This window comes from Etheostoma cragini, chromosome 15 (assembly GCF_013103735.1).
Source record: "Etheostoma cragini isolate CJK2018 chromosome 15, CSU_Ecrag_1.0, whole genome shotgun sequence".
Lineage (NCBI taxonomy): Eukaryota > Metazoa > Chordata > Actinopteri > Perciformes > Percidae > Etheostoma > Etheostoma cragini.
In genome coordinates, this window is record NC_048421.1 from 5,925,932 (window position 1) to 5,939,626 (window position 13,695).

At 40.9% G+C, this 13,695-nt stretch overlaps 1 protein-coding gene across 2 annotated transcripts in view; it reads left to right on the plus strand.

Annotated features, from left to right (window-relative positions):
- The first annotated feature begins 12,146 nt into the window (after positions 1-12,146).
- Positions 12,147-13,695, plus strand: part of pecam1 (platelet/endothelial cell adhesion molecule 1) — an 8,706-nt gene continuing 7,157 nt past the window's right edge. For both annotated transcript variants that reach the window (XM_034893313.1, XM_034893314.1), the window contains exons 1-2: positions 12,147-12,382; positions 12,489-12,512. In XM_034893313.1, the coding sequence (XP_034749204.1) occupies positions 12,325-12,382; positions 12,489-12,512 (82 nt within the window). In that variant the 5' untranslated portion in view covers positions 12,147-12,324. The remainder of the gene's footprint in view (positions 12,383-12,488; positions 12,513-13,695) is intronic.

The following is a 13,695-nucleotide window of genomic DNA, read 5'->3' on the forward strand; positions in this document are numbered from 1 at the left end:
CACACACACACACACACACACACACATACACACACACACACTCCTCCAGCTGCTCAAACCACCCAACAGGCAGAGCGTGTTTAGTGTTACACAGCTGGGATGGAGAGTGCACCAGGATGAGTTAGCGTTGAGCTGAAAGAAGTTTCTGTGCAACTACACTCCACTCCACTCCCTGGAAATACTTTCTCTGTCTCTTACTCACTGGTGGTGACTAGCTTATATGACAGGACCGGAGCATTGCAACACAGGAATATGGCCAATTGCATAGTAAAAAGCAGTCATACTTTAAAAGCTAACATTAGATCCATCCTGAATATGATCACAGGTTGGATTATACACAACTTTGTTTTTTCTCAGCTCAGCTACCGCGGTGTGTTGTTTACATGCATTCATCAAAGAGAGGTGAAACTAAGAAGCAGAGCCATATATCTCCTATCTTTGCATTGCTTTGATGGATGTCAGGTGTTTAAGAGGGACTTTCTAAGATTGTTTTTATACATTTAAATTGCCTGGCCGGAGGTTATCTCTTCCTGTAGAATGTAAAAGAATAAATAATGTTTGTCCGGGACACGCCTGCTTTCTGTCCTAAGAGTCAGAACTTGAGATGGGGAAGCAGCGTTCAGTTTTTATCCACCACACATCTGGAGTCTACTGCAACTCTCAGTTCTTTTAAATCAAAGCTAAAGACCTTTCTTTTTATGCTGCCTCTCTTTAAATATAATTTTTTTTCTTATACTGCACTGTAACTGTAACTTTTATTCTCATTTGTTTTTATATTTTTAGTTGCTTTATGTAAAGCACTTTAAATTGCCCTGTTGCTGCAATGTCCTAAACAAATAAAGATGCCTTGCCTTGCCTATTACCTTGGGCATGACCTCATGATAACCTACTCATAGGATGATGTGTCACTTTGAAGGGTGTGCACAAAAAGACATTCGTTAGTTTTTCTGTCTCTCAGTGGCTAGTTCAGTAAATTCTCATGAAGTAAGTTGTTGTTAGTCCCATTCACAGATGTGAACTCATTACCTATGATTTATTATTAACTCTGTCTGCACAGTAACTTATCATGATCTACTGTATATCTATACAATACCCAAATCAGAGTAATTTCTCATGAGGATTCATTAGTTATCAGGTCACTCTCCTTCCAAACTACTTACATTTTTGTGAATCTTTATTGTTAAGTGTAAATACAGTTTACACATCTGAATTTAACTTTTAATTTCAACAGTGATCAACCAGAACCAGGTAAGTGAGAAAAGCCTCACTTAAACCAACCACATCAAACACAATGGCAATAGCTGTGTGTGTGTGTGTGTGTGTGTGTGTGTGTGTGTGTGTGTCCACATATCTGATATAAAAAGGGTAAAATGAATCCATGATGTTTTGGGGTGGGGGGGCTCTAGGATGGCATGGGTGTGAGTGTCAGTGATTTAAAACAATGAGGTGTTTTCAAGTTAATTAGAAGCTGACGCAGCTTGTCCCTGCCTTGTTCCGCCTGCCTCGCACCCAGTCCCCTGTGTCGCCAGACCGCTTTGTGATGCTGCGTGCCAAGGCCGTTGTGCTTCGCTGTAGATGAAAGACCCTGGGCGAACGCTTTTCTCTGGAGTGCCCGAGGGAGGTCAGTGTGGAGTATCTGCTTGAACACCTAAATTCCTTTGTGATTTAAATTTGCCCAAATTTCTCTTTGCATTTCTCTTCTTGCTTTCATTGTGCATCCAATTTAAGTTAAAAGTAACTGTGTATGCTAGTGGAGGGGACCTGTCTCATGTGATAGGTGGGATTACTGCAATAACATATAAATAGAAATGAAAGCTTGCACACTGCAGAGCTCCAGTTATACATTTATTTAGTTATTGCACCAAGGTGTGCAACATTTTGTGCACAACTGCTCTTCATCAGGTGGGATATATAACATTAACGGCCATGTAGTCTCGCATTGCCAGACTTTCCTCCACAGCGCTGCGGAGGTGGGTGGCTAGTCCACCCAGCATTCCGGAAGAGGAGAAAAACACGCTCTGGTTTATCGAATTTAAACAAAAGTGCCGGAAGGAACCCCGATGCCTCGAAAATTAACTTGTTTTGCTGGAACGTGTGTATGTTCAAAGGTTGTTTAAGTTGTACAAGAGGAAACTCAGCTTGGACAGATAGTCTAGCTAGCTGTCTGGATTTACCCTGCAGAGATCTGAGGATCAGTTTACCATAGTCCTCATGAATCCATGAGTTTATTGCCAACACAAAGAAAGAGGAAGGTAATGGACATCCGGCCCAAAAGAAGGACACCCAGGGGAATTCCTGGGAGCAACGGAGCAATCCCAGAAGTGGAATGTCGTAGATATAGACTAATGGCTATGACACTGACCAACTAACTTGCCCAAACTGAAAGTTGTTACTTGACTGAAAACAAGGGTTTCTCTGTGGATAGATTACACATGGAAAATGATGCCCCCTCATGCACCAGGAACCCAGCACCCACTCGTCCTCTTCCATTTTGACACAATGTAAAGTAACAAAGGTTCATCCTTTTCCAGTGGTGGTCCCATTTATCCGGGGAAATCAAAAGAACTCAGTCCCATATTTTTATCCTGTTTTCGTTCACAGACAAAGGTAGGCAGGCCTTCTGACAGCTACCTCATTATTAGCAGAGCCGTTGTTATGGTTACAGCTTCATTGCTTTCTGGTCAAAAATGTTCATTAAAAAATCCCTGTCATTTCCAAAATACTTTCTTTGCTTGGATACGCCACAAAGCAGCACCAAGGTCACTTTGCACATAGTTTAGTGTCTGTTTTTTTTAGTAAATGTTCCTGCAGGGAGGAAATAAATAGAAGGAATTTCTCAGTGTAGTTTCATTCTAACTATATGACATATTTTATGCCTTAAAGCCAATACTGCCCAAGCGCGGAGGATTCCTTTTATTTGATGTTTTTATTATATATTTGTAGTTCCAGTATAATTTTCTTCCAGTGAAAATGAAATGTCCTTGTCATTTCTTTTTTTACCTTTTCTCACTCCTTGTTCCCCATCTGTCCGATCTGTCTGCGTCCATTGTTGGGTCTCATTTCCATTTTCGGGCTGAGAGACGTTCACCTCCACTCAGCACTGTAATCAGTCTCCTCAGGCTCAACAGACAATCAAGTGCTGCTGTTCATTGGTTCTCTCACTGCCACCTAAAGCATCCTTTTTTTCTCACCCGTCCATTTCTTCCTTCCTCCTAGTGACCCTTCAGTGTTGAAGATGGCCTCATATTCTGCAGCCACATTAATTTGATTTCAACTTGAATTCATATCAGATATACCTTATAATTTATGCAATCATAATTCTGGCTGGGTCCCGTAATGAGCTTTTGTTCCTCATCCTGAGCCAAGTTTTTGAGTTGAGTACACTCAAGTTATGTTTATATATACAGATGATGAAATTAAAATTTAAAATGATGAAATGGAACAGTTTCTCAACACAGGTATCCAGAGAAATAGATGACTGTTAAATCAAATTGTATCTCGCAGGGATTCTCCTGGAGGATTGTACTGCAAATGGCTTCACCAAGAAATAATAACCTCTCCAGCTACCAGTACACCACCATACTTTTGTCCGTAAAGGGACTTGAACCAGCAACCCTCCAGTTTCCAACCCAATGTACTCAGAGTGAGAGTGGAAACAGTAACAATGGCTTTGTCATTGCTTAAAGTTTTAGAAATATATGTATGTATATATCCTGAAAAAAATCTTTTTGGGGGATTTGGGGAGTTACTTTGTGTCTCCGGTGCTTCCACACGCATACAGACTTGGAAAAAAAAATATCCATGCTGTTTTGAGTGAGATATATGTTTGGCTAACCTAATGCTAATCTAAGTACTTCCTATAAACAGAGCAGAACATGGCTGAGTAAAGGTTTGATACAAATAAGGATAAAGTAAAGTCAAAAACTGCCCTTCTCAAAGAAGCAAACAACGTCTTTTGCAACCACTTTTCAACCTTATACAGTTTGTTTCATACTAAAAGGGTGTGGGTTTTGGGAGGTGTACCCCTTAAGAATGTCTGTTGGCAGCTTTAAATGATTTTCAGCACCTTTGAAAATTAAACACTGTACAAAGTCTTACTGGTTTCCAAATATACAACAACTCCATTAACTCTAGGACATTTAGAAATAGGCCTACTTATAGACTTTTTCTTTTAATTTGCAAACAGTGACATTAGGAAAACCAATACATAAAACATGTTTACGTTTGTTTTTAAAGGGAAAGTTATCCACCTTTTAATGTGGGTACTCAATCAGCACTCATTGTAAAAAATATTTACAGACCATTGAAAAATTATTTGCCACATGTTGACTGAGAAAGCGAGTTCTCCTGCAGGCAGAGGCTTGGCAGATGCCTACATTTACCAGGATGCATTGTGCACGGGCATCGTTAAGTTCTCTACACTTCTCTAAGATTTTTTAGATAACAAAATAAACTCACAAAATGGTAATAAAGGAAATATTATTACACCTAAACAGAAAAATACAACCGTACTCTTTCTGAATTCAAGTTTAACTCTTTCACCAACAAAGACGAAGACGAGATTATTTCCCTTGTTAACTCATCATAAAATACGATTCATTCAAACGGCACAGAAAATAAATCTAATGAGACCAAAAACTAGGTCTAAAATGTATGCTCCACTGAAATAAATACGCACTCAAAGATTGTAATGTCATTTTTCAGCATTTAATTGCCAAGGGGTGGCAGAGGGCAACTTTGAGTGTAGAACATTCCACCTCACGATTTTCCAGCTAATTATTGTTCCTCCCAAATGAGACACGTTGTTCTGCTGTAAAGGCCAACGCCAGCCAAGGCTGGGAGTCATGCACCGCTCCATGCTAGCTCACTGCAATAAATGAATTACCTCCCCACTTCCTTTTTGCTTTTAAGACACTTCTCTCCAGCTGCTTCTCTCCTGTGTGCTAGTATTTCACTTTTTAAAGTATTCTGTTATTGACATTTACTGTGAAAATAAGCAAAATTGTCAAGCCTTTAAACTCAAACAGTAATCCTATCTGTTTTTGTAGAGTGGTGTCATGTTTCAACCGGGGGAAAGAGCTTAAAGGTTTCCGATTTTTTACACACCTGCAGCCCTCAACAGTTAAGTATTCCTGGTGCCTGCAGTGGCAGCTAGTACGTTACACGGTCATTTGTCACTCTGAGACATTTTGTGGTAGGCACACACACGCACACATGCACACACACACACATGTCCACACACAAATGTGCACACACCCACATTTACAGTTTCTAAAACTCTAAATGAGTCCTAAACCGAGCCGATGAATTACCATAATGGTCCTATTGATTTTGAGTGGGTTCTGCCAGATGCCCTTGCACTGTGAGAAGAGACCACAGGGTTTTAACTGAGATAAACACTGAGGTTAAATGCATGCTTTAATCAGAACAATCGTGATTAGCTGAGGTAGCCCTGCTCTCTTTTGTTAGGTGATGGCTTCACTGGCTGACACTGCAGTGATTGGCGGGAGTCACACATTAGATCAGGCCAAATTGTGCATATGTGAGTGACTCAGTTTTATAGGAGCAATCCAAACAGGATCCCTCATCGCTGTGCAGAATTTTCTTGACTTTAGTGTGTCAGCACTTTACTTTGAAGACAAACCAGAATCTATCTCATGATGTACGAGAACCCAAAGAAAGACTCTGCTCTCTGGAGAGCCTCTGTTCTGAGGAGGATATTTAGAGCTTTTTCCAGAGATGCATTTGTATGGAAAGCTGGCTACAGTTTTAGAGGTCACAGCCTCGTAGGCTCTCTCTCTCTCTCTCTCGCTCTTTCTCTCTCTTTGCCCCTCTGATGAAAGAAAAAAGCTGTTTCAGAAGAATTGATTGAGTTACAGGGCAATTCGTTTTTTATGTTCTTTGACATGTGAATAATAGATTTTGAGTCATATGGTGTGATCATCTCTCTGCCTCCTCTGTCTCACCAGGATCTGCAACAGAACAGCACCCCTGGAGTGTATTGCTCACGAACTCTTCAGCAGAGTGGATCTATCAGGAACCAACAACGTGTTAAAAGTGAGAGAGAGAAAGAATTAGGCTCATGTTCAAACCAGCATGTGAACAGGAGAGGCCTTGGATCCAGGTTTCTGTGTGGAGTAAGCACACAGCAGGCTTCTCAGAGCAATAGCCTCCTGTGGAGTTTCAGATGGAGCTGTCCACATGTTGCATGCCATGGATACATGTGCTGCCTGCACTGTGAAGGTTTGCAGGCTTGCTGTGCAGTGGTGCACACATCCGCAAAAGCTCACAGTAGATGATCAGCTCTCTGTTCTTCAAACTTACAGTCCGGTTTAGGCTAGCAAACTGATTTCAGGCTAAACTAATCCTGTTTATTCTCATTCAGCTTAGACCTTCCTCCACAGCGCTGCAGAGGAGGGTCTGGCTAGAACACACAGCATTCTGAGATGGGGGAAAAACATGCTCTGGTTTATTGGCATTTCTTTTAACCAATCACAATCGTCATGGGCGGAAGGTAACGGACATCCGGCCAAAAAGAGTGACAACCAGGGGAATTTCCGGCGGCACCGGATCTAAAAGCATTGTTGTATCAACACTATTTTGTTATAAATCTAAGAAAGCGCGCAATTTGTATTCGCAAAATAACTTCAGCTATGTGTGACAAAGTAAACCGTCTGAGTTGTGATTCAGCTAACTGTCAATAAGCATACCCATTTGCAAGTTTGGGCTTAAGGACTTGCTTCTCTGTCACCAGCTTCAGCTATAAATTAAGTCTGTTTCGAAAAACTAAAAAATCCAGAGGAATTGTCAATTTTCTAATATGGATAACTTGTTTCTCCACATACCAAAAACAGAGCCCTGCAGTATGAAACCAAAACCATGGCGTTCCTTTTTGTCTCCTCTGCTTCATTGTTCTTCTGTAAAACTGCATCTGTACCAGGACCTGGAGTATTTTCTGATTCTCCCCAGTAACCCTGAGAGAGTGAAAGCAGAGAGCTTGTCACAGCCAAGCCTCTCAGATCCTTTATTATTGATTTAGCAGATATGAGGTGGCGGGGGAAGCGAGGAGGACAGAGACAGACAGAGACTGAGAGAAAGTCAGTCATTAGACCTGTTTAAGAAAAAGGAGAAAGGAGAAGAATTAGGAAAAAGACAGCAGGGAAAGGAGAGGGGGTGATGATGAAAAGAAGAACTTTAAATCCCCCAGCGAAATAAGTGAAACAGAGCTGTGATGACACTTAAATAGGCCGTTGGTAAAAGAAAGATGGAGTTGAGGTTGTGTGGGCCTCGTAGCAACACACACCCTGCTTCCTGCAGGCTGTTGTGCCAGAGGCAGAAACTTCATGTCTCCATGTTGTCCTTCATCCACAGTGTTTCCAGTCTTGGGTCACCCAGTATTGATGGCAGGAGCAGAAGCACTCTGGGATGCAACTGTCTGTCAAAACACACCATGCCAAGGGAGGGGGGATGACGATGGTTTGTGGCTCTGTAAAATAAACAGTCAGCCAGATATGTCTGCAGAAAGTTAACAAACTAAAAGTTAGTCCTACATTGAATATTTTTTATTCACATTTGCACATACAACAAACTGGAAATGCAGATAAGAGTTTTTACGAGACTGTGCCCCAAAGAGGAATCTTTTTGGCCTAGCAACCTTTGTAGTGTTTTTTCACATGCTGTCGCAACAACTAGTAACGTTAGAAAAACTACAATACCACACCAAATCTAGCCAGACCGGAAAAAAAACAATAGGCACACTTGTTTGGGCTTGCATGTCGGCCAAAGAGTAGTAACGTTACATTTTGAGTGAATGGCGAGCGTGAGACGCAGAAATGGATGCAAATAAGATTCTGAACTAAAAGCTGACAAATGGTTCCATTCACAAGATCAAAGTGACCTGTATGTTTTGTCATTGTGAGCTGAGCTTTCAACGCAGCACACCCAGTCTGAAATACAACTTGATGGCCAAGCACACAGCTGATGCCAATTCTCCGACCCCCTCGCCAAAGTATTTTTTTCACCCTTTTATTGATGGACAGTGTTCCAAGTGTAAATGACTGCTCCAAGTGAATGTTAGTGTGAAATTGAACACTACAGTAGGCTATATGACCATGTTGTTTTCAATCAAATTTGCTTTCAATCAATTTGCTTAAAGCAAGCCGATCGAATTTTCCATGTTAAGAGCATTAAAATGAGAAAAGAAATAATGGGTCAAAAATAAATCAAGGGATAATTTCTATCTACAATAGCAGAAAACAAAAGAGTTTGCAGAATCAAACCATTAAAATATAGCCATTTTGATTAAATGTTTGTGATTGATTGCGATTAATTGCGAGTTAACTATGACATTAATGTGATTTATTACCATTAAATATTTTTATCGTTTCACAGCACTAGTTTAAATACGGTTAAGTCGGCACAACAGTTAAATGCTCTGAAAAAAGATTTAATAGTGCAGAATCAGGCACATAACTGATGATTCCTCAGGTGCATTTGATTATGGGGACTATGCATCTTCGTCCACTTATCTGGGGTTAGTTTGGTCGCTGGGGCTGCTTCCCTTTTCCGAGCCACATTAACCAGCAACCCCAAAGTATTTGAACTTCTTCACTTGGTCACTATGGTAGTATAGTTGTTGTAGAAGTTGTACAACCAACAGACTCAAGCAGGTGAGGTTCTCAAATGCAAGTTGAGGGGATCCCTTCTCAGGGCTATCCAATCTCTTTGTGACCAAAGCGAGACCTGTGTCCGGGTTCTCGGCAGTAAGTCGGACTCGTTTCAGGTGAGGTTTGACCTCATCCAGGGCTGCGCTTTGTCACCAATCCTGTTTGTAGTATTTATGGACAGGATATGAAGGCGTAGTCAGGGTGGGGAGGGGTTGCAGTTCGGTGTGCTGGGGATCTCATTGCTGCTTTTTGCAGATGATGTGTCTAATTCACGAGTGAGGGAACATGGAGCGGTAGATTGGTCGTTGAACTGGTGCAGAATTACATTACATTTATCGCAACATTGTGGTAAAAAGAGATCTGAACCAGAAGGGAAAGAGAAGTTTGGGGTCCCCTGCTGGAGCTGCTCCCCGCCTTGACCCGAAACCGGACAAAGATGGATGGATGGATGGACAGATAATGTGGATCCAACAAATGAAGCAGAAACTGTTTAATTATTAGTTGTCTGCACAATCATTTTAATATTTTCCGAGCATTTAACTGTTGTGCAGACTTTACCTTAATTGAACAAAGATGAAAGAAGTACTAACCACATCCTACCCATTGCGTTATCAAACAAATTAATGCTATTACATTTCTAGTGCAATTCCTCTCATTTGGTTTGTCGTATTAAACTATTGTTCCTTAATGTTTCCTCTAAAACCTGTACACGCTACATTTTCTACTTTTTCTACAAAGCCTGAGCTGTGTGCTTGTTATTAGGCCCTGAAGATTTTTTGCCTCAGAGCAGAAACATATTTCCTGTCTCATGTCTTTCAATGGAGTGTTTTATTAGGCATCAACATTTCCCTTAGGCCTAAATGAAACATGAGTCTAAATTAGTTTTGGACAGATCTCTATTATTTCTCCTCATCTTCAGACACTTGTTACAGTAGAATGTCCTTGTGTAAATCAGAGAAACATCAGCACAGTTCATTATGTTCAGTTTATGCACACAGCAACCTTTCCTTGATTCAGGAAGCTGTTTCGCATATTGTCTCCTGGCATCCTTTCTGGCACAGGCAATATTGTGTGTGTTGATATGCATCATGGCAGGTTGAATCTCAACACGCTGGGATCCATGTTACAGTGTGCAGCAGAGATAGAATCTGTTTGGCAGTCTGAGAAAAGTGCTGGCATGATGGAACCGAGGGTGAATACATCAATCACACCACCGCCCTTTACCCACTGAGAACTGATGGTGTCATTGGTGCTACCATGGCCACCATCAATCCCTTGCTTCAATGCAACACACTCTTTACAGTCACAAAAATACAGTAACCGCATGCAGGTAATGTCATCCAGCTGATTAGTCCATTTTAGAGGTGAGCTGCATTTTGAAGGAGGAAAAAACAAGCGGAAATGTCAAGAAGACAAAATAATCAAGTTATCATTACCTCTGTCCAGCCCTAACACAGCCAAACCAGCCTCAAAACTCTGTTCCACCCCTGAGTGTGTATCCGGCAGATGTACAATTAAACTCTAACCTTATATACGGATCTCTAACCAATGCTAATTCAGTGGAAATGTGAAGGTTAGCAGATTATGGCTTAAGCATAGCTGTCTACAGCAGTGAGCTCAGTTATGAGGTGCTGCAGAGGTGAGGCAATTTCCTGCAATGGACTATTTGTAGAATCATCCTAAAAACTATCACAGCCATGTCTGACACTGTTGAAAGACCACTGACACACTAGTGTAGGACAGAGACCTTCGTGTCCACATGGTCCACATCCCAATACTGACAGGTACACAAAACTTTCAAAGTGGGCCATGTAGTTGGGTAAAAATTTTCTGCATGATTGCATTTAGCAAAGTAATGTCATATTATGTATACTAATGCAGACCTAGATCTGATGATCAGCTGTGAGAGGACGCAAAAAGGCATAGTTGGATGAGGACGGGAAGCTGGCATGTTAGCATATTTGAAACAAACATCTACCCTGAAATACACAGTCATCTGTGTGTGCAATGCTTCCAACTGTGTGTGCTCTTTTCAGTGTTTCTTAAATGCTTAGAAAGCAACGTGGACTTTGATGGACCTATTTTCAAATGCTACATGCAACACTTATCTTTCTGAGAAATGCTCATTAACGCTTTCAGCACCATGCTTTGCCAGTCTGTGCAACTTCTTGTGTCCTGATAACCAACCCAAGCCTTAGGAAACAGCCTAAGCAGACTCTGATACTGACTGGTACCATTCATGGTTTGCAGTGTAAAATAGGGCGGTTTGTGTTAGAATAACATGGCGGTCTCCCATCAAGGTCACCTCTTCAACAGCAGCTCTGTAGAAGATAAAACGCACCGCTGCCCAGCCTGAAAACATTTTTGTTTTTTAATATGTGGCACAAATGAAAGTGACTGGGAGCATTATGCAGATAAAGCTGCAGAGCAGACCCTTTTTCCTCTTAGTCTTCAGCAGCTCTTAGTGGTCACAGTTAAGGATTGCAAGATGCTGCACAGCATGGCATTCTCACATCTGGAATTAAAACAACAACGTTCTTAGTATTAAAATATGTGTGGATTTGTGACAACAAAAGTGAGTCACAACAAAAGTTGAAATTCCCATTTAAGTCACAGTATTGACATTGTACATTTTGCCTTTAATATTGTGGGAAACATATTGTGTTAAGTGGAGGGACTGTTTCCTAGAGGAATCCCAAAGTACAAGACTTAATTGGACGAGGACACACATCCATTTAAATTTAACTACAATGTTTGTCATGAGATTAATCTGCACCTGTGCAACAATAATGCCTGCCTACTAAAGTCTAATTTTCCCACTGGATAGTAGATAAAGTGCAGACATCTTCAATTGTAGCCATAACTAATTCAAAATTCCCTGAGGTTGTGTTTCTCCCCAAGTTGCCCAAACAGTTGGTCATATATAAATTTGCTAGACGCTCTGCAGTTGTAAGATTTTAGTTTTTATCATATAAATGATTCAGTAGCTCCATCATAGTTTCATCTCACAGTTTTAACAAGAGGACTGAAGGAGAAGGGATTGGGTGTAAGGTGTTGTCAAAACACTGAATGTTTTGATATGTTTAATTTCAAGTTTGATCACGAGTCAGTAGGTATTGCTGCAATATAGCAAAGAAACAGCGTGTGGCATTAACTATTTAAGAGGTAAGATTGTGGGCTGAGCAAAGTGGAGTGCAGCCTTTAGAGTCCTGCATAATTCCTGATGTGTTTGTTGTTTTGTAGTCTCTCTGGAAAGCAACAGTCTGTTATATGACCAAATCGAGTCTTAGCATATCTCAAAATGGTTGTCATCCTTAATAAACTGTTGAATTATGTAAGAAACAACCTTACCGAGTCCATGCTCTGGCTGCTATGCATTATTGTTGAGTCTTTAACCCTCAGATAAAAAACCCAGTAAAGGCTAGATTCCTGAGGAAGTAACATCCATTTCCTGATGAGTCACAAGCAGCACAAGTAGTGTGTATGATAAGACAAGGAACACCCCCTCACCACCATCACCACAAGTTTGTCCTCCACACACTCCACCTCTCCCTTCCTACGGTCCTCCCCGTCCTTCTGACTGCCCTTTTGGCCTTTGTCTTGCCGGCCCTCTGAAGCTGTATTTTAGTCCAACAGCAGTGAACCACCACCACTCAAGATGGACTCCAGACCCCCAAACCTGCCACTGCTGCTTCTCACCTGCCTCCTACACTACTGTAAGGACCCACCGTTGTGCTGCTTCAAGGAAAACGGATGTTCCTTCATTTAAACTTAATCTGATTCTCACTTCTGTTCTTTTCTTTTGCTTTTCTCCAAACACAGGGCAGTGTGCCAGAGGACAGTCATGTAAGTTGTACATTATATTTGACTCTTGATTAATAATTGTTCCAAAGAGTTGTAGACAGTTTTGGGTTATCTAGTTCTTGCTGTATAGAACAAGAAAGATATTTTTACCTCGCACAGTTATTTTTGCATGAATTGGGCATTGAATCATGCACTCCTGGCCTCCTTGATATTTTCATGTCTTAAGTGAGCAAAATTGAAGCTATTTTTAATTCTCTCTGGGGAAGCTGGGTAATCTTTCAGATCAGCATTAGTTTGAATGACCCTCCCAAATTTCAAATTAAAGTGCTGATTTCTTCTTGTTTTCGTCTTCTGTCAGTGTTTATCTGGAGCTCATAGTTAAGTAGCTATAAAAAGGAAGTCAGCATTTTAAAGGAATAATTCAACAGTTGGGGAAAAACACACTTATTGCCGAGAGTTAGATTTATACCACTCTCATGTAGCTACCACGCTCAATATAAGACTAAAGCCAGCTAAAACAGACAACTAGCTAAGGTCAAGGTAATAAAATCCACCACTAAAGCTCACAAATATACCTGAACTCTTGTAAGTAACAAGCTGAAACTCCAGAAAGTAACTGCTCCTGGTTAAGAAATATTATTGTGCATAAAATCCAGTAAAATAGTGAAACATCAATTTGATACATCTGTTTTTCCACATATCACACAGAGGAGATCTGAAATGTTAGTTGGTGAGCTTTAGAGCTCCAAGTAGGGTGATTTTGTTATCTATCTTAAACTAGCTGTTTCCCTCTGTTTCCATTGCTTCTTTGTGCTGAGCTAAGCTAACCGGCTGCTGGATGTTGCTTCATATTTAGACATTCTTGAGACATTAGCGTACCTAAGAGTGGTATCAATCTTCTCATCTAACTCTTGGAAAGAAAGAGGATAAGTGTATTTCTAATAATGTTGAACTACTTGAAAATTGCATGTATATTTTGACAAAACAATCTTAATTCTTTTTTTTCCAGAGCTTTAAATAAACTTGCTCTACATATTTCTACAGTGGCTGAGTTGGTCATTTACTGCCTCAGTCCTTCCACATCACTGAGCCCAAACTAACAGCAGCACTTTGAGGATGTGGATTTAAGTGATTGTTTCCTGACTGTTGAGGCAGGTTACACCATGCAGTTGTTGCTGAGGGAGACCAGCAAGCTGGGATAAATCAACTCAGCTCTCCCGGGGGG